Source organism: Apteryx rowi, unplaced genomic scaffold (assembly GCF_003343035.1).
Source record: "Apteryx rowi isolate R43461 unplaced genomic scaffold, aptRow1 scaffold_43, whole genome shotgun sequence".
NCBI classification, from domain to species: domain Eukaryota; kingdom Metazoa; phylum Chordata; class Aves; order Apterygiformes; family Apterygidae; genus Apteryx; species Apteryx rowi.
The window spans coordinates 567,574-590,742 of NW_020450683.1; the positions used below are offsets into that span (position 1 = coordinate 567,574).

The 23,169-nt window shown below is 53.1% G+C and overlaps 2 protein-coding genes across 17 annotated transcripts in view; one reads left to right on the forward strand and one right to left on the reverse strand.

Annotated features, from left to right (window-relative positions):
• The window catches only part of EPB41 (erythrocyte membrane protein band 4.1), a 49,926-nt gene extending 37,049 nt beyond the window's left edge, over positions 1-12,877 (forward strand). For 9 of the 16 annotated variants that reach the window (XM_026076241.1, XM_026076242.1, XM_026076243.1 and 6 more), the window contains 6 exons: positions 2,543-2,710; positions 4,243-4,371; positions 6,138-6,239; positions 7,146-7,226; positions 8,653-8,760; positions 9,166-12,877. In XM_026076241.1, the coding sequence (XP_025932026.1) occupies positions 2,543-2,710; positions 4,243-4,371; positions 6,138-6,239; positions 7,146-7,226; positions 8,653-8,751 (579 nt within the window). In that variant the 3' untranslated portion in view covers positions 8,752-8,760; positions 9,166-12,877. Of the gene's footprint in view, positions 1-2,542; positions 3,011-4,242; positions 4,372-6,137; positions 6,240-7,145; positions 7,227-8,652; positions 8,761-9,165 lie in introns of all 16 variants that reach the window. The other 7 variants (XM_026076249.1, XM_026076250.1, XM_026076252.1 and 4 more) reach the window with 2 other exon arrangements.
• Positions 12,878-20,931: 8,054 nt separating this feature from the next.
• Positions 20,932-22,864, reverse strand: TMEM200B (transmembrane protein 200B). The gene is made up of 2 exons (XM_026076326.1): positions 22,575-22,864; positions 20,932-22,431 (listed from the first exon to the last, which is right to left on the reverse strand). Exons 1-2 carry the CDS (start codon positions 22,817-22,819, stop codon positions 21,327-21,329), a joined length of 1,350 nt encoding a protein of 449 aa, XP_025932111.1. The 5' UTR covers positions 22,820-22,864; the 3' UTR covers positions 20,932-21,326.
• Positions 22,865-23,169: the final 305 nt, after the last annotated feature.

Below are 23,169 nucleotides of genomic sequence, written 5' to 3' on the forward strand. Positions count from 1 at the left end.
TGCTTTTGCATTTGCAAATTAAAGAAAATCTTGATAAGATCAGAATTTGTAACAGACATTCAAATTCCTATTTTTTTTTTTGTATAAAAAGATGATTTCTTCCAGCCTGGATGCAGATTGTGTTTTTAAAGACAGGAACAAGCACCGTTGTATCATATAAAAAAAATGTGTGCRTAAATGGATAATTACATAGAGAAAGCGATAGCTTGTAATTAGTCTGACTTCTGAAAGGCGGAATAGGAAGGCAAGACGCAAAGTGCTTCTGGTCAGTCGATCTTATCAGGATTTCATTCTGCCTTGATTGTTTGCATGTGTATTGCCACACTTTGCTCTGTTGAAAACCAGCACATGCACCGCGTAGGCTTCATTTAAGCTTTTCTGTTCCTTTATGCTTTCAGCATGCAAGGCACTTCCAAAATGTGAAATTGTTTTTTCTGTATGCGAGAGGCAGCCGGGAAGTTATTTTTACTGTATACAAATGTCTGTCTCTTAAATAGACCTCTGTTTGTGTAGCTGCTTAATCTGCTTTGTTTTATCTGTGGATTTCATTCTCCCTCTGGGTCAGAGCAATGCCGCAGCTGGTACGCAAGGAAATCCTGCTTCTAAAGCACTTTCCATTAAAGTGCAGAAGATACTTCTTCCCCAAATCCCATGATTAATTTGCAAGCTTTGACATATATAATTAAGGAGAGATCAGTATATCGACGGTATATAAATCTAGGTTTTAAAGCAAGATTAAGACATGGGCATTGAAAGCCGATAACCTCAGTACGTGCTCTGTTTTGTGAAACATTAAGGTATTGTATCTTGCATTAGGCAAAATGAGGCTGCTGTGTGTATATACTTTTTGCAGGAGCACATATGGAAGCGGTTTGCAATCAGAAATAACACTTCCATATGTCTGTGAGCTGCCCTGATCGCAGGGCTAATCACTGCCACTGCACTCGTGCTACATGCATTTTCCTGAAGCAATATCCAGAGAACTTAAGAACCGAAATTTTGCAGGTAATCTGTCTGTAACATATCGAAGCCGGGAACTGAACAAGACCTGGGAGGAACGTTGCAAGAGTCATTTCCTGAAACGATACTAAAATGAGCGTGTATTCGCTTCTGCAGGAAGCAGTGGCAGTTCTTAAAATAATTTTGAACTGTGCCGTTAGGTGAGGTCAGTTAGGGTGAAAACTTCTGCTCTGCAGAAAGTGCTTTATACCGGATACCCCACAGGCCCCCGAAAACCTCAYGCTTTTAAGCCCAACTTACGGCTCTGTGGTTGCCCAGAGAATCTCCTCAATAGAAACTGATGCAGCAGTTTCTGTTCCCCTCAATACCACCGTCAAAATTAACGCAACAGCCGACGGCAATGGGCTCGCCACACTTTTATGAAAATTTAACCACTGTTTATGATTTTGGACATGCAGATAYGTGGCTACTTTTATACAAAATTACCACAAATCAATGCAGAGGTGTTCAATTGGGAAGAAATAGTCACTGCAGTACGGGGCATCTGGAGGTTTTTTTTCCCAACTTACGTTGTGCCTCCAGGAGGTTTAGCCGCTGTGAAGGTTTCTGTGCTCCGGCTGCTTTGGCAATAACGTACAAGCATTGCGGTAGTTCGGAATAAACGGTCCAACGTGGTGATGGAGCGGGAAACGGCGTGCTCAGTGGTGACGTGGTCAGCACACGTTTGCGTGAACGTGGGGCTGCCGGGTTTAAAGCCGCATTTCGTTATTCCTCAGCTGAAAAGTTTTGTGCTAAAAGTCGGGCAAGTTAATTGAGCTGGTTCGTCAAGAAGAAAGAGTACAAGTTCTTTCCGATGTCCAGGCCGGATCGTATTTGGAGGCTTCTTCTAATTCAGGAGCCTCTCGGTATTGCATCAGTTGATTTCCATACTAACTTGTGCATATTCTCATGATAACTTTCCCAATGCCGTTATGACCTTTTGCAGACACGTCTGTGGTTAGCTTTCCCGGAGCCTGCAACGAGAAGCAAGGGTCTCGGAGATGCGCGTCCCCCGGTGCTGGGACATTCGTAGCGCACAGTAATTCCGGGCTTATTCTCTTAAGCTCCCCGTGCAAATTAAAGCASCGAGTAAAACATTTGAAGGAGGTAAAAGCAGAACTGGTGTATGGTTTTGGCGTAGTCGGCGGGTTTTGTTGCACACGGGATCCTGGATGTGCACCAAAGTCCCCRCTTGCTACGCTGAAATTATTGTAGAGTTTCCAAACTGGGCAAAACGTGTTAAATGGCTGTTTTTCATTTAAGTGGAAAGAGTCGTTGTATTATTAATTCCTCAAACCTTCAGAACAGGGATTATTAATCTATCGTGAAGGCCACGTTAGTAAAACCACGGGACGCATTGCATAGCACAAAGGTTTTCAAGCTTTAAAACCTTCGGATCCCCCGCTGTTGCATGGATTACTAGCGACGGGCCGTTTTCTAAGAGAGCAATGTTGTTTTGCCTTTATGCTTCACGACCTTCTGTTCTTCCTAACTCTCTCTCTTTCTCTCTCTGGCCTTTTTTTGTGTATTCGTTTCTTTTTAGACTATGAGTGACTTTCTCTCCAAAGAGGATGTGGCTGCAGTGCCGGAGAGGAAAAGCGATGACGCTGCCTTTGAATGGGGGGGTCCAAAGCACGCGGTAGCTTTTAGCGAGACCCAAGCGCCGCCTGCCTCGGAGCCTGCTCCAAGTCGTCGCTTCGGCACGGCCCCCGTAAGCAGCGAGGAGGCGGCGGCGGCGGCYGCGTCCAGCCTCCCCGAGAGCGCCCAGCGCCCGAGACGGGACCAGGGGGGCCGCGCGGCCGCGGGGAAGCGGGCGGCCGCCTCGGAGCCGCGCGCGCCGGAGCCCCCCGTAATCCCCGCGGCGCCTCCGCTGCGGCCCCGGGGGAGCGAGGAGGCGGCGGCGGAGGCCGGCGACGACGGAGGGGCGCCAGAGCCGTTTAGCGAGCTAAAGGCAGAGCGCCGCGGCCTGACGGTTACTAACGGGCTTCCAGCCGTCGTCCGCTGCTTCCAGGTAGTGAGCCGGAGCGCCCGCGCTCTCCCCGCCGGCCCCGGCTTGCCTTTGGAGCGGAGCCCAAACACTGCAGCAAGCAGGTGCCGCAGCCCCCTCACGAGGAGCTACGGCTCCGCGGCCCGACCTCGTTCGCGGAGCCCGTTAGCCGGTCCGTCTCCGGCGCTCGGTGCGCGCCGGCCCCTCTCGATTCGCTCCGGCGTTAAGCGCGAGACGGGCCCGGGCGCAGCGCGGGGCGCCTTCCGCCTCGCGGGCCGAGCGCCCTCTTGGCTCCCCCGCGAGGGAAGCGTTCAGGCTCCGGCGGCGCGCGATTTTGGCGCGTAAGGCGCCTTGCCGCCTCGCGCCGCGCTGCAGGGCCGAGCCTGGGCGCAGCAGAGCGACTTCTGAAGCGCTGTTGACGTCCCCCGCGTGGGCTTTGACGTCCCCCTCTGCTCCCCGCCGCGGGAGGTGTCTTTTGCCTGCTTCAGTGTTGCTGAAGGTTCGTTGCTTACGCGCGTAGAGGTGTCCGCTTACCCTGCTAACGCTGCCGGTGGCATCTGCCYGGTGTGGGAAGGTGAGCAGAAATCGAGCAGTCTGGGAGAACCTCGTGGGTCTGAACTAACTCCGTCTTCTTCGGGATGATGATCAGGTGGTGGAACAACTGATTTCTTCTTCCCCCGCGTTTCAAGACGTAACGTTTCTGTTTTGTCTGACATTGATTTAATAAAAGGTAAAGACCTAGGATTTGATGAGGTTTTTTTTAGTCGTGAATGTGTTCCACTTGTAGTTGGGAAAAAGCTTCTCTCAGCTGTGATTAACTCTGTTCATCCAGACTCTGTGATTAACTCTGTTCATCCAGACTCTGTTAATCCTGACATACCAGTAAATGCGGATCATCTTTTACTGGCAGCTATGAGCTTCTAGTAATCAGAGAGTTAATGATCAGCGGAGACGGTTTCTTCATGGTATTCTGGCATGGCGTTTAAGCCCCGGACGCCTTTGTCGGGCTGACTTCAGGCTGTGGTGTTTGGGAAGATCTAAAGGATTTTTCTGTCTTTCCTTAATCCTCACGCCTGATCTTTGACCTCTGAAAAGTGTGTCGTAGCAGAGGCTTCAAAACGAAGATTTCCAGGCTGACCTTGCTTCCCTTGGTGCTTTTATCAGATCAGTGTCAGATCATTCGCCAGCAACACAGTTGTTACGTGCCGGTGCTGCCTGGGTGTTTTCTGAGATTTTTTTTTAAACCTGTTTCATAGCCACCTCTAGTGAAGACACAGACAGTCACCATCTCGGACGTGTCCAACGCGGTGAAAAGTGAAATCCCAACGAAAGAAGTTCCCATCGTTCACACGGAAACGAAGACCATCACCTACGAAGCTGCACAGGTAAGGTGTGTTATGATTAATTTTCAAGGGGCTTAATTAAACTCATCCAAACGCAAACGTTTGCTTTCTAAATCTTCAGAGCGAGACACACGTGCCATCTGGTACCATCTGCCTTTCTCGAACCCTCTGAGTCGCAGCACAAAAGTTAACAAATGTTGTGGATGATATTTCCAGGTGCACCTGATATTTTTAGAACAGYGGTGTTTTTAATATCCCTGAAGAACAATTACCTTTTCAAGACGTGTGTGCAAACAGAATTTATGTGCAGCCRCTGGTGGCTTTGGGATGTAGATTAGACCACACAGAGTTAACCCGGCTTGGCATTTTTTCTGCAAGAGACGTGTTATTTCGTTTTTCCCCAGTTCTCCTTCCTGTTTATGGCTCTTGAGAACTTTTCGTGTTAACGAGTTTGAAAACGTTGTTCTGAGGGTTGTCCGCTAGGTTTCTACTCCGAAACCGGTGTCAAAAACCAAAAACACTCTATAAAACGCTAATCAGAATGGGTGCCTCTGCAGTGATTTGAAACTATACATTAAAATGTTAGTGGAGCAATGCCAACATAYGCAGGTAAGGTTTCATTACTGAGGTTAAAATTAATCTTCGATCTAAAATCAGTATTTGAGAATTTGGATCCTTTGTTAGCTTGAGTTTGTCAGAACAGTGGTTGTTAAAAGCAGCCCGTGCTCTGGTTTTGGAGCGTAATGACTGAAGGATGTGACTGGTGTTGCAGTTTGGCTTCAGATAGCCTGTGTCCCACGCTTGGATAACTTGGGATTCCTGAGTAGGGGGTAATATTGTCACTCTGATACTGAGGGCCGGCTGTGCTGAGGAATAAAACAGGGCTGGGAACGCAGAATTTCATTCGAGTCTGCTGTGTATTGCATGCCTTGCACTGAACAGCAGCAGCTGGCACCTTGGGAAGACCCAGCTCTCTCGGGATGCCTGAAGAAGCATCTGGCTTCAGCGAGCAGGTTCGAAAATTGTGCTCTTAATGCGTTTGAAAGCTTCCAGCTGTAACATGGAAAAAAGCATGACATTGATACCATTTACGCTTCCCAATAGCCCTGACGTGCCTAGGGAATATATCTACCACCAGTGGCTGCTTAGCATCTTCTCTGACATCTGAGGGTAGGGCATGCACCGGGGAGGGGTGTGTGCTCGCCTCTTGCTCAACATAGATGAACAGGAGTGTTCATCTTTCTCTTTTCAAGAGAAATGAAAGCTAAAAGCGATTCTCTTGGACTGGGTCAAGTCAGCTGTGTGCACRCTTGGATATGATGTGCCATAAAATTGCTGTGGAAACTGGTCCCACCTTGTGGTAACTCCAGATATGGTCTTGCTGCAGTGCTGGTCTCCGTCTGAGGCCTCCGTCCAGGGTTCGTTGCTGTGGTATCATCCCTCGCATCATCTTCGCTTGTACTGAGGTGACACACGGACAGCAAAGCCAGSCTAAATTGGCAAAGACAACTTGTTTTAGGTTTTTAGGCTGACCTTGAAAGGCTGAGTTGTGCAGGATGCGAACCAAGTAACCAACTTTAAAAACCTGCTTCTAGTTCAGCAGATACCTTGACTTTCCTTGATGCTGAGGAGTTTAAGGCAAGTTCTGTACAAGGAAGRATAAAAAGGACCTTCCGAATGAAACTTTGCTTGGAATTACAAAGAGACATCAAGGAGCTCCGATTGCATCGTGCTCTGTTGATGAGCAACCTCTGTTTCTGTCCACGCTGCGTATGGAGATTGATGGCCGTGTTTTGTGTCTCCCACAGACGGATGGCGGCAACGGAGACCTAGAGCCCGGCATTCTGCTGACTGCTCAGACCATCACCTCCGAAACCACGAGCAGCACCACCACCACACAGATCACCAAGGTAACGGGAAACCTCACAAAATCACAAAGTGGTGTTGATGCTCTGCGATGGGCTTGATGCGGAGTTGCTGCGGGGGCTGAAGACTTGGTGATGGAGTATTTTCCCTTCTACTTAGCCTTTCTCAGCCCCCTAATTTCTTGGCTATTCTGAAGCAATAGTACAGTGCCCCCTGGAAATCCACCTCATTGCAGGTTCATCTTGGTCTAACTCAGAGCCTGGTGCCTGTTCCCAAATAGTTGCTTAATTTAATTTGTTGTTGCAGGACTTTGTGGTTTTGGGGTTTTTTTTTTGAACTCTCGTGCAATATACAAAAGAGAAATCCAAAGTTGCATGTGAACCAGAAGAAAAGTGTAATTTAGTTCAGGATTATAATATAGTCCTTTAATTCTCTAACTGGTGGCCATCAAGGTGCGGTAGTTAGCAAACGTGGTTATGGGTGCTCTCGAAATGACTCCCCCGTGCGTATGGGCTGGAGCAGAGGAGGTTTAAGGCTAAGTTGAGCAATAGAAGAAAGCTTAAASCCCAGTTCCTTCAAAAGAATGTAACTGGTAATGGAAACAAAGTGTGAAGGGCCCAGATTTGCCCATGTTGAATTAAGACTCTGGGTTAGGCAGTAAGTGCAGTGAGTCCTGTGGACGTTATCACCATCTGTCTGGTGGGACAGCAGGAAAGAAGTGCGCTGTGAGTTACGAAGCTCTTCACAGGCCGTGCTTTACGCAAAGATCWTTGAATATTTGATGGTCTTCCATTATGATCAGTGACGGTTTTCCTCCGTGATTCTGATATTCGGGTATGACAGCAATATTTAACAGCTCTACTTTTGGATGCCATCTTTGGCCAGGCAGCCCCAATGCGCTTTAATTCCTTTTCACTTAGAGACTAACAGTAGTTTTCCCTTTGTACTAGACTGTAAAAGGTGGCATTTCAGAGACGCGGATTGAAAAGAGGATCGTCATCACGGGAGATGCGGATGTAGACCACGACCAGGTAAGGGTTTGGGTACTGTCCAGAAGAGCTCTTCAGAGCTGGCACAACGAGCTACACAGTCAGCCTGCCTCTCTGAAGATTTAATTGGAAAACAACCTAGGGAAATTTTGTTGGGTTAGAAGTAAAACTTCATGCTTTTATGGAAGATGTGATTTTATTCACTGCTAATATTTTGTCTGCACATGGTAGTCAGCCTCATTTTACATTTATGTTTAAAAGAAGTGTCAGGGTTTCCAAGGGACGGTATGGTTACACTGGTTACAGCTTATTAATTTTCTCTGACTTTTCAATCTGTATGTACCTAACAGATTCAGTAATAAGTTCCTTTTTCACAGTATGCAGATGTATAGCTGGGCCAGGGTAGCTTAATTCTCTTCTGACACTGGTATTAGCAACAAAGTTTGGATTTCAGAATTGGTTTGGACAAATCCAATTTTTTAAAAATCTGCAAAAATATATCAAAGTATTTCTTGATGTCTGGATGACCTGCAATTAACTTTGAAGCAGCGTTGCTGCAATATAGTGCCAGAAATCATTTCCTAGCACTCGGCACCGCCARTGTTTACCATGGGAAAGGAGAGGCCTGCAGAAAGTCTCGCAGTCTTTATATGAGAGCCTTTCCGATGAGTCAGCCTCTCTGGCCTCTAGCTTGTGTGTTGGAAGTGACGGTTTTGTCATCGGAGAATCATACTTCGAATTTAATTTTAGTCGCAAGTATCGTGGGCCTGGAGTTTATTTGTAAGAGAAGAACTAGTTTATTAATTCTGGTGGAAAATAGCTGAGGACATGTTTGAAATGCGCTTGTCACACTTGCTGGGACAATAAACAGGGTTTGCTTATGCTATATCAACTTAATTGCTCTCATCCATCGTATAATRTGGGCCAGCTGAGCGATGTGATGTATTCTCAGAAACCCAGCTTTCCTTTCAGAAATGATCTAATGCCACTGAAAGTCGCTGCCTCCCCGGGACCCAGCTTGTGCTGCAGTTGCGCTTGGCCCCCGGCGTGCCCAGGGCTCCCCAGAAGCAGCCAGATTGCATGTTTCCCCTGCTTGAGCCTTACAACCAGGCTTTAATTCACCTAGTGTCACTGTKCAGGGATCCAAAATTATCGAATCGTTTGGTCCAGCGGTTTCCACTTTGCTTCATGGTCCCACTGGGACCAAGAGTCTTCAAGGGCCTATAAATTCTCTGCCAGTKTAATGTGCAGAATTTCTTCCTGCCATGCCTTTTACTCCTAGGAAGAACTGAAGCATTTGCAGCCTTCCTGCTTAAGCAGAAAATTACATTTTCTTCCAAACATAGCAACTGTAGCCTATTCACTTTTCTTTTTCTCTCCCCTTGAGACAAAAATGGTCTCTGGTTGCCCTGAAGATCCTTGCTGGCGTGCAAGCTGCGGCGCGTCTCTGAAACGTGCTCTCTTGCAGGTTCTAGCAGAAGCCATAAAAGCGGCGAAAGAACAGCACCCGGACATGTCAGTGACCAAAGTGGTCGTGCACCAGGAGACGGAGATCGCCGAAGAGTAGCAAGGCTGCGTAAGTAGGGAGCTGACCCAGCGATGAGGAGCCCTGGCTTCCCACCAGGGTGGGTGACTTGCCTCTCGGTGCGGGCAAGGTTATTGAGCAGAAACTGGCCAGGAGAAAAGGCCAATGTGTGGTTTAGTGTTTGAACTCTCCGCTAATTAAAGGGGCTTCCACATCTAATTAAACATGACACTTGTCCTAAGGGTCTGAGGACTTGCAGCTCTTGAATCTGAGCCTGAAAGAATAGGGTATTATTTGTGACGGATGCCTGGCTGTAGCTCCAAGCCCCGGTTCACACATGCCCTTGACGATGGCTCGTCTTTTCAATTCTCAGATGACTTCAAGGATAAGGGAAGCAAGTTCCTCTCCTTCACTGAAAATTAGTGTTTATAACTTACCCTATTTCTCTCTTTCTAGGAAGTGTTCCTTCCAGACAGAGCATGGGGGAGAAGAAACCCAGCAAAACTACAAAGAAACTACCTGGAGCACAAAGACCTCAGATTTACCAGATTTACCCTCAGAAACTGAATGTTCATATCATTTAGTAGGAGTTGCGCTTTGACATTTTACTTGGGATTTTTCAGAATCCAATGGATCCTATTGGAGATAGTTTGGGGTTTTTTTTTTTATATGTATTGTGACAACCAGTATGCCATATTTCTAACTGTACTGAACATTTTTTACAGGTTTTCAATTTTGCATTCCCTCTCACGCAATAGCCTCTTCCGCTACAGGCCCAACCACAGCTCGCAGGGCGCAAAGGGTTCGTTTGTTTAAGTCTTTTCCCCCTCCTCAGCCTCGTCGGGTGTAACGGAGATAAGCCACACGCGTGCGTATTCTGAGAGCAGACTTTGGACGCAAAAAGCTACCGCTGGGTCCTTCTGCCAGAAGAGACGTTTTGAAAAAAAAACCAGACTTCAGTTTGTGCAGCCTTTCAGGTGGCCCCTTGCTTTTTTAGGAAGCTGGCAACTCCGACCGCGATCCCCAGGCGTGCAGAGCTTTCAGCTTTAGGCTGAATTTCCTCACTGGCGCTGTTTGAACACAGTAGGGTCGGGTGGCGTAAGCGTCCTCCCCCATCTTCATAGTCAACTAGGGTTAAGGAATACTGGAAGTTGGTTCGAGTATCTGATACTGTGAATTGTAGAGCTTTAAGAGAGCTGCGCCGGGCCTTTCTCCCGCGCGGCTCTGCCGAATGCTACCTACCTGTTTGCGTTTCCTAGATGCCGTTAAATTAAAACGCCCTTAGAAGTGTGTTTAAGATGTGTTGACTCTGAATGCTATTAAGGTAGGCTTACGCAGCATTCACAGTAACAGATTTTTTTTTCTCCAGTGTCACAGTTTTTCCACTCGTTTGTGTTCTTGATTTTTAAATAAGGTTTAAGTCACCTTTTTTTTTTTTCCTCTCCCTCCTCCCAGTGCTATTTAAAGCTGAACACATTACCCACACAGCAGGACAAAGGTGTTGCATCCTACTATCATTTAGTTTAAAATCCTTTGGACAGTCCTTCTTAGASCTGTAGGCTGTATTTGGGGAGGCTGGACAAGACGCCATGGGGGGCGTCGGATTTTGCTGGCTGTAATAAAGCCAAACCCTCTGGAAACCAACCCGGCACGTGCYGAAAGTGCTGATCCCGCTCTCCCGCAGTCGTTCAAGGGCCCGGACTTCAGCTTTGTGGCTGCCATGCTGGAATGAAATACCAGGGCTTAGAGCAGCTGCATCTTCTGGCTTAGCTTACAGACCACATAAAAACGTCCTTTTTTTTATTTTTTATTTTTTAAAAAGAAGCTCATAACGTACCGTTTGTTTGTAGACGCTCCAGTTATCACAATTACATGAGTTTATGGCCTCCTCTTGCAATCGCTTCCGAAGCGTCCTTTAAGAGGAGTCTTCAGCTAGGCAGAGAGGACCCTAAAACTCACCCGTTTTTCCCCATCTGTACCGTGGCTTGGGTGCGCGTCCTGCCCTGGTTTCTCCTTCCAGCAGGTTGGGGGCTTTTCTGTTTCTTGGGTTTATTTATTATTTTTTTTAAAGCTGTGTTAAGAGTCTGCCCAGCCACTTGTGAACGCTTTTGCAGGACTTTGAGGCTGTGGTTTTGGATATGGTGTGGCACGCAGGTAGCCGAGGGCATGGGGCGCTCCGCTGCCGCCCTTCCGTCAAGGGTGGGAAGCAAACGGCAATAAAAGAAGTTTTCTGCGATTTTTAGGTTTGAACAGCGTGTTTCAGAGGGTTTAGCTCAGGCTGCGATGACGTGCCGCTTAGCTGAAAACAGTCTTTGACCTACGCTGGGGCTTGTGCAGCTTCTCGGATTCAGGTGCAGTTTTCATTAAGCCGTCAGCACGGATTGGAGACGCCGCCGAAAACGCTGGAGCTGCCCCAGTTTGGCTTCCCCCGAGCCTCGCTGGCCGCGGGGCCGTGCCAGCACCCGGCCCTCCAGGGTGGCTGGCTCCTCGCCAGGCTGCTCCGGCGCTTGGTCCCTCCTGGAGACGGCGCCGGCGGGTGCCAGCCCCTCGCGCGTCCGCCCCGGGGGTCCTGGGCCGGTTCTCGGCATCCTGCTCCGCGGCGTTAGTGTAGAGACGAAATCTTCCCATTTACATCCGAACAGCCCTTTCCTTCCTTCGGCAGATCCTCGCGCGGGCGGGTGCCTCCGCTCGCGGTCTTTGACCTCGTCGGGTAACGCTTGCCTTAACCGACCGTCCCCTGAGCATCCTTCCGGTGGTGTCCCGTATCTGGGAATTCTGTTTTTTGCCGCTTGGTCCTTCCTTGCGTTCTCACCCTGTAGCAGGTAACTCATTCCAAAATGGGCACGCAGAATAGGCATTTAAGAGGATTTTTTAGCTTTACCAGAAAAACACCTAACGTGATAAATTAAGTTTCTCCGTAGCACTTAAAGGCACGTGGCAGTCCCGAGAYGCAGGGCGGCACGGTGCACGGCTGGAGCATGGTCCTCCGTGTGCAGTTAGGCATCCGGGGGCCTGAGCGTGTTGGAAAGAGCCACCCATCCCCAGCAAGGGACGTGTCACCTTTCTGGGGCTTGGAAACCTGCTGGCCTGAGAGGTGGTTCCTTCCCAAAAGGACTGCGGGAGCCCCCCTTCTTAAGGGGCCACAGAATAAAGTAACCCATATATACATATATATATATATTTTTTTTTTTGGCTGGATTTTGTGTGTCTGTCTCCACGTTGTTCACTCACACGCTTCCCCTTGGTTACGTTCAAGTTCTTGCTTTTATTTCAAACAACCCCTCCTCATCCTGTGGCTTTTCACCATGCTGTTGTCTCACCCCACGAGGGGTTTTCCAGCCCTCCGGAGACTCTCCGGCAGCCGAGGCCGGGTACGCAGAGCCGGAAGAAACGCAGCGGCAACCTGGGAAGAAGATACAGGAGCTCTGTGCAGCACCAGCCCCCAAAACCATAAGGAGCTTCTTGCACCTTCACCCAGCGCCGCGGTGGGGCCGCCTGCRCCCTTCCTCCCGCAAACCCGGCTCTTCGCGCATCCCCTATTTCTGGAGACAAAGCAACTATACAAGGTCTATTTATATGAATGTTCCCAGCTCTTCCCAGTCCACAAACTCACCTAGAGACTGCCTAGATTGTATAATATACATTATATGGAAGCTATTTATATATGAATGAATGTTTTTATAGAAAGGAAGGCAAGGAGCTCGTGACCCGATCGCATCCATCAGACTGGAACAGCTGCGTTAGCAAAGGACTGACCGATTCCTGGTTTTGATAAACTGTGGTTTACTGATTTCCTAATTGTACAATTACCTTAAGAAGTGGTAGTGCCCCCGACCTTAGAGATTACACTTGTTAAAAAAAAAAACTAAAAAAAAAAGGAAAAAAAATGTTTTTTCTAGTTGAGAATATGAAGGAGCTTTGTAAAATTTTTTTAAGGCAATTGTGAATTGTCTAGGCTAGCTGTTTACACTCTTCTTTATAAAAATAGGAACTTTAAAAAAAAAAATTGGCAAATCTTTATAGACCAGTTAGTAAGCGGCGGGAGCTGTTGTTTTGGACTTTTCATAGCAAATCAAAGGGAAAGTTGCCGTAGCGTTTAGGCAGGCGTAAGTGTTCGGTATGGCTTCTTGTACTGCATTTTTCCAATAAATTTTCAAACAAAGCCGTCGCCCCTCCTGTCTCGCGAGCCTTCCTCGCCCGGCGCGCCGCCCGCAGGCCCTTCGCTTCCCAGCCCGGCCCCGCGTTAAGTCCTAACGTACCGTGGGCCTCTGCCCCGCTGCTGCTGCCCCTTCGCCGTCTCACCCGGCTGCAGGCGAGCGGAGTCCACGCAAATCTTAAGRGATTCAGATAAAAAAGAAAAAAATAAATAAAAGTTCTCCCAGCAGCAGAAAGCGGCTGCACAAGCCGCCCTGGGAGGTCGCAGCTCCCCTCCCCAACCCAGCGTCAAAAAGCAAGGGGGGACACGAGGAAAAAAACAAGCGGCTTTGCAAAGCCCCAGCACGGGCGGCAGGAGATGGTTCCCAGGCAAACGATGGAGGAGACTTTTTGGCTGCTGCCGGGGGGTCGGAAGGTTTCGCTGGGGTCGGYGGGGAGCCGCTGCGAGCAGCTGGGTGCTGCGCGGGGGCACGGGGACGGGGGGATCGAACCCGCGACCTTCGGGCTTGCTGGGCAGAGAGCTGCAGAACCCAGCACTTCCAGTAGCCGTTTCCTCCTCTGTTTTAATTAAGGACTAAATAACTAAAGAATAACTAATAAAGAGCTAAGGAGCCCCAGCCGGCTCGTGAACTCGGGCTGTAAAGGGAGGGACTGTGTTTGCAATACATGGGGCTCCCCGCACCCCGGATCTGCTCCCTGCGAACGCCCCGGCGAGAGATGCACCCCCTCCCCGTTTGCGGGGCTCCCCCCGATGGGGCTAATAAAAACGAATCCCCGCTGGCTCCGGTGAAGCCTTCGAAAGTTTCTTTGCCAGGCGGCAAGGAGCGGAGTGAGCAACTGGCTCGGGCTCCCTCCGAAGCAAAGGCGCTCCGGGCCCGGCTGCAGCCGGAGCTGGCCATGCGCCCGCCCACGAACACGGAGCCGGGAGCCCAGGCCAGCTGGCAGGAGCCGCCGGCCAAGAGCACGAGGAAGCCCAGGATTTGGTTAGCGGCTGTAGTTAAGGCACGTCAGCCCCAGGCCCGTTAGCGGGGCGAGAGCCGCAGCAGGACGGTGGGTGCCGGGCGCGCAACCTCGCCTCCTCCACCTCCAAAACCGCACAGCTGGGAAACGGCATCTCTTGATCCGTTTTTTTCCCCCGGACAAACGTGCGGAGATGTCCCTGCGCAGCTCCCTTCGCAGCCTCCCCGCGGCATCGCTGCTCTGGAACCGGCGGCTCCGCAAGCGCTGCCCGCGTCTCCGTCTGTTCGATGAGGACGAGGAAGATTTACGGAGCCAACACCGTTTAATCAGAGGCGGCGGTGGGGGCCGAGCGTACCGACCTCCAGAGAAGGACGGGCTGTTCCGGTGGCACGGGAACCGCTGTGTTCACCCGCCTAAAAATTAAGCGCTTTGGAGGACAAGGGAAATTCAGGACCACGGTTTCATAACCCGTAAGCTCCGGCCTCCCAGCAGCTCCTTTCGGGAAGCCTTCAGCCTGCGGGACACGCTCCGCCGCAACAGCGAGCTCCAGGGTCTCGCAGCCTCGGTGCGCCCCAAGCAGCCTCACGGCAAACACCAGCCTTCGCACCGGCCGGGTGCCGGCCCGCGACCGGGCGGCTCGCCGAGGAAGAGGTGGCGGGTCCAGGCTCCAACACCACGGGACAGGGAAGGTCCCAGGTTGCGGCATTTGGTGCCGAGGGCGCTTGCTGCTGCTGCAGGTGGGAGCAAATCACTGCTGCCCACTCCTGGGGCCAGCGCCTCTCCAGGGGCTCTGCAAACCTATGCGGCTTCTCCCCCGCAGCGGGAAAGCTTCGGGGTGCTCGGAGGAGAGCTTTGCCCTCCCTCCCGCCCCTGGATGTGCATCCCACTGAGCTTTTCCAGACGGGCGAGACAGTTTTCTCGAGGTGGGAATGGACCCCAGAAACCCCAATTCCTTAAACACCCGAGGGAGAGGAGGGAACAACCGCCAGCCCCTTCCGTGCTGGATGGGCCACATTATCCAGGCATCGCTTGCCGTCAACTCGATCATCTCTGGATATTTGGGGACCCCTGTGCGGTGGGGAACGGGTTAGGGCTGCTGCATTGCCCCGCGCCAGCCGCGGGGGCTCAGCCCCGGCCACGGGGGTTTGCTCCTCTCCTCTCTGGCCCCGGTGYGAGCCCTCGCTGGGGACAGCTGCCCGTTGCAGCCGAATGCAACGCGGAGCAGGGCTAGAGCCRGCAAACTCACACCAAAGCGACCTCAACGGTCGCAACCAAACAGCAACAACAGCTTCGCGCAGCTCAGCCCTGCCGCTGCTTTTGCTCACAGCGCCAGCAAGAGTCCTGGCGGGCTCCGAGCTGGAGCCCCAGAGATTCGGGAGGGAGCCCCAGCCAGCAGGCAGCTCCTTGAGCACTCGGCCGCCAGGATAGCGCGTATCACGGCCGCTCCACCGAAAAGCCCTGTGCTATCACTCAACGCATGCTGCCATGGTGTATGCCTCGTTCCCAGCACGGAAAACCCTGGCGCAGCATCCGTGCAAGGAGATTTATAGCAGAGAGCTCTCTCCCAAAGCAACGCACCGGCACCCGGACTCCCTGGCTGCTCTGCAAGCATGGTGCTGCAAGCCAGGCGCTTTCCCTTAGCCCTGAAGTCCTAAGGACAGGACTTACCGGTCAGGAAGGTCCAGGACTACCATGTCCCCTGGTGCAAGGAGCAGGAACCACCACAACTAGCCCAGGGGCCGGCAGCTTTGCCACTGCTGCCTGGGCATCGTTAGCTGAGCACCCGCAGCTGCGCTGGCCCCATCCCGGTGTGGGAGCAATCACACCTGCAGCGAGCCCAGCTGCGTCCGACCTCGCCGAGCACCTGGGGAGGTTCAGCCATGCCGGTGACCCCTCTTTCCCCAAGAAGCTGGGGAGCTTTAGGCCCCTCGCTGCTGCCACTTGCTGCTTTCCAGGGTGACTCTGTAAAATAAAACCTTTTCTCCCTCCGTCTCCCTTTTCGGGCTGGTTTTGGTCTCCGGGCCAAACGCAGCGAGCCCGGACACAGGCAGCATGACCAAAAAAATCCCCATTTCTGCTGCCTCGTGGAAGTCACCCTCCACCCAGACATCTCAGCCCTACTGTGGTGGTGTTTTTTGGGTGGAAGCTCCCTCCTTTTCGTATAAATCTCTTGCTGCGGAAGGCAGCGCCCAGGCTGGGCAGGGTTGGGGCCGGGCCCCTGGGGGATCGCGGCCGAGGGTTTAATCTATAGCTGAGACCTTGCTGCAACCAAGTGCAAACTGCCCTCGACCAGAGCYGGTTCCTGAGCAGGACAAGGAAGAAAAGTGCAGTTATATGGGGRRAAAAAAAAAAAAAGACTCTTGAAACGGTGGCCCCCACGTAAGGGCTGGTGACTCGCGTTGTTCATCGCATTGAGCTGGTGCCTAAATAATTCTGAGATTGAGCCRCTATATAACAGCTTAGCCGTGGCCAAGCGTGACGCCCAGTTAGACCCCAGGGCAGCGCGGCAAAGAAACCCAGCTCGGCGCTGAAAGCCGTTTGCACGGTCCGGCAAAGGGGGTTGCCGACATCTGAGCTGTTTCGTGGCAAGCCTTTCCCTCCCCAAAGGCTCCCGTCCTGTTGAAGGCTCCGGCTGTACCTGCCCTGGGCAATAGAGCGTGCAGCAGATATTGTTCCTATTTGGAAGACGAGCTCGAAATTCAAAGGAAAAAGGGGGAAAAAAAATCAAAAATGAAATGAAACATGCCAAGTTGCCAAAGGGAAGAAATGTTGTGGAAAACACTGACTTTTCTCAAATCAGTGCAGAGCACTTCTGCTTCTTGTGGACTTTTTAATCTGAGTTTCCCCAGCGATGGTGCCAAGTGCTGTTATTAATGAGGGGCGAGCTGTGGGCTGCCGAAAGCCAGGCAAGCAGCACAAACGACTCCAACGCTGTCCCGGCCTCCGTGCCCTGGCTGTTGTCTCACGGCTTTTCCTGAACTGCTGCTCGCGCGTGATGGTCTTGCCCCACGCCAACATCTACCAGCGCTGGAGAGGCTCCCACCCCTGCACGGGGCAACATCTGCGATAGGGCTGCTGGGAAGARTTGGGCTAAGATATGTTTTTGCTGGAATATGCTGTTTCGAAGCCAAAATGTTCTGCAGGGATGTTTTGGCCCCCCCAAAAAAGATGTTGTCCCCGAGGTTTCCAAGGTCTGGGATTTGGTGCTCGCTTCAGACTGGGGAGCGAGGAGAAATGGGAAGCAAAAGCGCTGCTTCAAGCAGAGACCGGCCATGCAACCCCGGTGCTGCACCACCACTGGCTTTGGCAGGGAAAGAGCAGAACCGCAGTGTAACCTGCAGTGCCACAGTTTGAAGCCTCCCAAGCCAGTCAGTGCAGAGCAAACGGATGGGATTTGCTTTAAAAAGGGAGAGTGTTTTGGCGAGCGAACGGGTCAAACTCTGAGGCCGTGGCTCCAGCAAAGCTCTGGCAGGTTCGGYGGGAGGAAGCCCTGCCGAAGGGCAGCATCCAGCCCACGAGGAGCCAGCRCCGTCGTTCATTTAGAAGCTAAATTTAAAGGTTCAATTATTTAAACGTGCCCCTGCTGTATCGTATTTGGCACATCATAAGCTTTTTTAGGAGCACTCTGGGATACGGTAAGTCCTGTGCTCCCACAACACCGCCGTGATAAAAGGGGAGAGMGCTCCTCTGCGTTTTAAGATGTTTCTCATTTGGCAGCACGTTGAAGCGCAACCCAAGCCTAGGGCCATGAGATGTTCTTGGGAGTCCCATGGGGCATCTACCCCACCCATCACGTCCCCGCGAAGGGCTCCCATGGGCCTCACTGCGGTGGCGAGATGCTCTTCACCCTGGGAAACCGAGGCGCAGAGGGTTGACGGGAGAACCTGGGACCCAGGTTCTGGGGTGCTTCAGCCACCGRGGACATCGCAGGGACACTTCAGCGGGGAACGGGGCTGAGCTGGTGGTCGTGGGTGTGCAAAGGAGCGAAGCGGTGGACAGAGTGCACGAAGGCAGGACTAAGAGGGACTTTGGCGACATGGCTGTTACCCGAGAGMGAGGACTTGGGAACGGCACAAATTGTCCCTCTGCTGTGCATCGCACAGCTGCGAGCCTGGTTCTCCTCCCTCCTTCCTCCAGGGTAAATAAGGACAGGGCCAAAGCTCTGCGAAAGGATTTGGAAAGAAACCAGAGCAAAATTTCTCATTTGCAAAAAAAAAGAAAAAAAAACCCACAACAGGCAGCAGACGCTTCCCCTCTCTCGGCTGTTTGGCATGGAGCTGTCGCTGGAGACCGGACCCCAGCTCACTCCTGGAGCGCGCCGCAGCCTCGGCACCTCCTCCCCGGCTGGCGCGGTGGGTGTGAACATCATCCAGGCACCAACCTTGGGCTGGGGCCTCCCTCATCTCGGCCATCGGCTGGCAATRAATCAGCCCATGATGCTCATCGCCATGATGCCCGGGTGCCTCATGCTCTCCAAAGCATCTTCACACAACACACCCTGAGCATCCCAGGGGACCACCTTCTCCCAGGCACCTTGCTGGAGGATACCAAGAGACGTGTCCTGCTCCGGGTTCCTCTGTGGTGACCCACGGGGACACTGGCCCTCACAAGCCAGCGGTGGCCACGTTATTCACCCTAAGCCCGAAGGATGCTGTGGGGAAGAGCAGGAATGAAACCYGAGTCCCTTCCGCTCCGGTGGGTCCGTGGCCACAGCAATCCTCCTGCCTCTGCCGATCGATAGGATGAATCGGATGTGAGTCCCATCGTCCCCGCAGAGACGGGGGATCCCCGCGCAGCTCTGCTCTGCTCCTTTGCTCTCGGTTGCTTTCCAAGATCACAGGCCTGAGCTCTCGGCACCATCCTCTGAACTCAGCTCGCCTTTGAAAGYCAAACTCCGACGTGACTCTTGAAAATGCTCCCTGCATTTGCAAAAGGCAAATCCAAGCCCGGGAGCTGTGCCTGCCGTCTCCCYGCCTGGGGAGTGCCTGGCACCTTCACCCACCAGCGGGAACTTCTCTCTTTTTCATTTTCTTCACATTTTTCCTACTACAGAGGCATCCGTGGGCACGTCTCTCTCCATGGGTTACTTTTCCCGAGAGCAGAGGTGCCAGACAGGAGACGGGGAGAGAATAAAGCAGGCGAGCAGCAGCAGCGGTGGCAGGGACAACGTCCATGCGCAGACCCGGGACACGCTTGTGCGGGGAGGAAGGTTGGTTATTTAGGCTGGCTGTGATGTTTTTAACTAGTTAAAGTAAAGGAGGGTTTTGATATGGTGCTATTTTAGCTCCAGGGATCACCTCAGCCCTGAAACGAAGCCTGGGAGAGACTGTTCTGTGCAAATCTCAGCGCAGGCATCTGCAAGCGCAGCCTTGTCCTGAGCATCTCCAGCTCCGTGGCCAAAGGAACCAGTTAATGAGAGGGCACTTAACGGGGCACAGGCAAAACCAGCACCCGCCGACACTCAGCCCCTTCCCCGCTGCCCATCGCACCCTTCCTCCACCTGTGTCCTTCATCCTAGCAGCAAATAGCACAAATAAATATTGAGCCACAAAGGTGCTCTACCCTGAGAGGAAAGGCCAGCTGGAGACTGGCCAGGCCACGGCATCACCCATGAAAGTTTAGCAGACACATGGGAAAGAGAATGGAAGTGAAAAGCTGGGGCTGGACTTCAGGGCCAGSTGCAGGTCTTCACCCCATCTCCTGGGGTGTCGGGAGACCCGCTGCGCCACAGACACCCACTGCTGCTGGCTGAACATTGCATCCACCTGGAGAACGCAACGGTGGGCGGCAGCAYGTGTCTCAGTGACAGGCTACCTGGAGCTCCCCGGCCAGCTGCGGAGCAGGACAGRTGCCAAGGCCACATGCCCACCTGCGTCTCCACAGCAAGAACAAGCCTTGAGCTTCTCATCTGCTCTTGCAAGTGTGCGGAGTGCGGTTATATAGTGCTCTTACACATTGCCTAATCTTCACAAGCAGCTCTAGCTCTCTCCGGAAAGAGCTGAGACCTCTAGGTTATCTTCCCAACCTGAGCCTGGAAGGAGGCAGCCAGGCCTTGGAGAGCTACAAAAACTAGGGATCTGGTTCAGGTTCTGCTYAGCTGAACTGCTGGGAAGAGGATGAAAAGGGAAAGGGTGAAGGCTGCGGAGCGTGTGAACCAAGCCGACGGCCAGCGAGCAGGGTAAAACCAGCTGCGCCCACGTGTTACCAGCCTGGTGCTGGTGGGAGCAGCTGTAGTTGGATCTCTCCTTAAATAATGAAGCTTTAAGAACAAATGATGTGTCCTGCTGAACATCACCATCCCAGGCACCACTAGTCTCTGTCCTTCCCTGGGGAACAGGCGCTAGAAGATGGCAAGTGTCACTTTACCTATGGAAAACACTCACACCCCAAACTGTGCTCTCAAAAAAAGTCTGTGTTTTTTTTTTGGAAATGTCATCCACACTGACCCTCTTGCTTTCTGTATTGCTGCCCATGCAAGAGAGACTTTTCTAGGCACAGCGGCTTTGTAAACTAGTGGTAAGACAGGTTTGAAGCTGGGTTTGAGGCCAATATAGATATTTCAAGGAGAAGAGAGATTTTCAAAGGTTGGAAATTGGTCATAATTAAATCATGGCTTTTCTCCAGGAAAAATTCTCCCCATCCATCTTTCAGGCACACATTTCCATGTGCCTCTGGGCTAAATTCAGAGCCGGCATTCACTGGGTGACGCTCCAGCGAGTCAATGCAAGCAGAGACATTGCGCTGGCGCCCTTGCGTCACACTGGGCTTGGGGAACGTGTCTGACCACAGCGAACGGAGACCTCGCCGGTCTCCCACTGACCCTGTTCCTGGGTTCCCACCACTCTGACAACGGCAGCAAATTGACCACCAGAAAAGTGACTTTCTGGTGGCAACATGTACGGAAAGCAGTCGCTCTTCGCAGAGCCACAGTCCCCACCCCAAGCATCCTTAAGGCAAGACTACGAGTCGAGTCGGTACCTCACGGCATCGAGATAACATTTAATAGCCCCATCAGGCTTACGTGCTCTCGTCAAGCAAATTTCCCAGTGGGCTGGGCGAGAGGGCCCACCCCAAACCTCCCCACCACCCACCCTGGCCCTGCTGAAATAAAGTGCCATGGGGGCTGCCAGGGCATCCCTCGCCCTGAGTCCCCATCTCAGCTTGGGTTCAGGTTCAAGTGAGGCTTCCTCCGCAAAAGCCACCGGGAGAAGGGCTTGTAAGGCAAGGCCAAGGGCATCCACTGGGAACCCGGTCGAGGAACGGGGAGCAGCTGCCCCTGGGGAGAAGAGGACGTCCCCCCTCGCAYGGAGTCTTGCCCAAGGAGCAGCAGGTCGGGGCCTCGTTCGCTGGCAAAGGGACCTCCCTCCAGCACTGCGGCGTCCACTTGAACGAAGAGCAATCCAAAACCCATGCCCGGCAGCCCCCAAAGGGACACGGTGAAGAGACCAAGAGGGCTGGGAGAGGCGGGGCGGGAGGAGAACAGCATCGGTGCTTGGCCGGAGTCAGACCTGCGAGCCCTGCTCGACCCTCACCTCCCACGAGCTGSGCCTGGCCTCGTCCCTGCTCTGCTGCTCCGTTTGGTCCAGCAGCCGATCGGAGGACTCGCCCGTGCTTTCCAGTTTGGCATAACCTACCAGGCTGAGGTGGTCGAGCCGAGGCCAGCTCCGGTTTTTGCGGTCTTTGATGGGAGCCACCAGCAGCACCCCAGGTCTGCCCAGGTCCAGGGACTTGGAGTGTCCTGGGTTGTGGAGCTGCAAGTCCAAGCTGAGCTCCTTCTCAGCGTGCTCGGAGGGCAGGGGCGTCTCCGCAGTGGGGGTGACTAGGCAGCTGCCGTCTACATTGATGACAATGTGGCTGCCCTGGTGGTCCTGTCCTCTTGGGGAGATGCCACTGCTGTGGGACAGAAGAGCCCGAGAAGGTCTCCGCGTTTCCTCGGTGGGCTCGGCAGGGCTCCCCTCCGCCTTCTCGCCAGCCCCCGTGGACACAGCCGTGGTGTCCAGCAGGCAGTTGTTCAGCTTGATCACGGGAAGCGCCAGGGCGTTGAAGGCAGAAGAAATGAGGGATTCGGCTCCAGGGTTGAAGGAAAGGTTGAGGTTTCCCTCTGCGGAGTTGCCAGAGCCCGAGCGGACACTGAGGAGGGAAACGGAGGGGGACACCCCTTTGTGGTGGAGGAGCTGGGCTGTGGTCTGCAGCCGGTTGGGTCCGTAGCAGTCAGCCCACTTGTTCCCGGGGCTGGGGCACAACTGGAAGACACTGGAGGTGAGATCCACCTCGTAGCAGCCCTCCACGCACTCAGCATTGGCCTTCAGCGTGGGCCGGCTGGCCTTCCTCTGGCAGTACTTGTCCTCAGCGCCAGCCTCCTCGGGGAGGCCCGCGGTCATGGCGTAGAGGCCCTTCTGCATCAGCAGGCGGGTCTCCATGTCCCTGTTCTCRTAGAGCATGGTGTTGGCGCAGATGAAGATGAAGAGCCCGATGCCCATGATGACGGGGCCGATGAGCTTGAGCTTCTCACTGTGAGGGAAGTGGCGAGCGTGAGCCACCTCCTTCCTCACGTCCCCCGGGCTGCTGACGTTCCCAGCCCCAGCCCCAGCCCCAGCCCCAGCCCCGGCCCGGTGAGGCCAGTAGCCCACCACGGCGATGGTCATGCCCACCAAGACGACGGAGATGCCCACCATGACGAAGACCCCCGACGGCGAGCGCATGCGGAGCTGCCCTTTCACGGCCACCCAGCCCCAGCCCCAGCCCCGGCCCGGTGAGGCCAGTAGCCCACCACGGCGATGGTCATGCCCACCAAGACGACGGAGATGCCCACCATGACGAAGACCCCCGACGGCGAGCGCATGCGGAGCTGCCCTTTCACGGCCACCTCCGGCGGTGGCTTGCGCCTCCGCCGGCGTCCACGGCGCCGTGACGGGGCGGCTGGAGCCGGCGGCTTTTTCTCCGCGGTGTCCTGGCTCCTCATGGGGCCGTTGGCTTCAGTGCTCTTGGCAGTCATCGCCTCCGTTTCACCGGCTCTTCCTGCAGCGTGGGGAGGAGGGAGAAGGGGGAGGAGAGAAAGATGAAGAAGAGGCATCACTAGCAGGTCTGGAGGTCCATGTCCTGGGACAGTGCTGGTGTCAGGGGAGCAAACCAAAGGGACCAACATGACAAAATGGGTCACCAAGACTTAGGACACATGCAGAAGGGCTGGCCAGGCTCTGACCATGCAAAGACCCTAAGCTCACCCCGCGTGTGTCCCAGCTCGAGGAGCCCCAAATGCCGGCCAGCTTGGCGGGACACCCCTAGGGAAGGTGCTGTTTATTATCCCACCTCATTTACACCTGGGAAACTGAGGCACGGAGACAG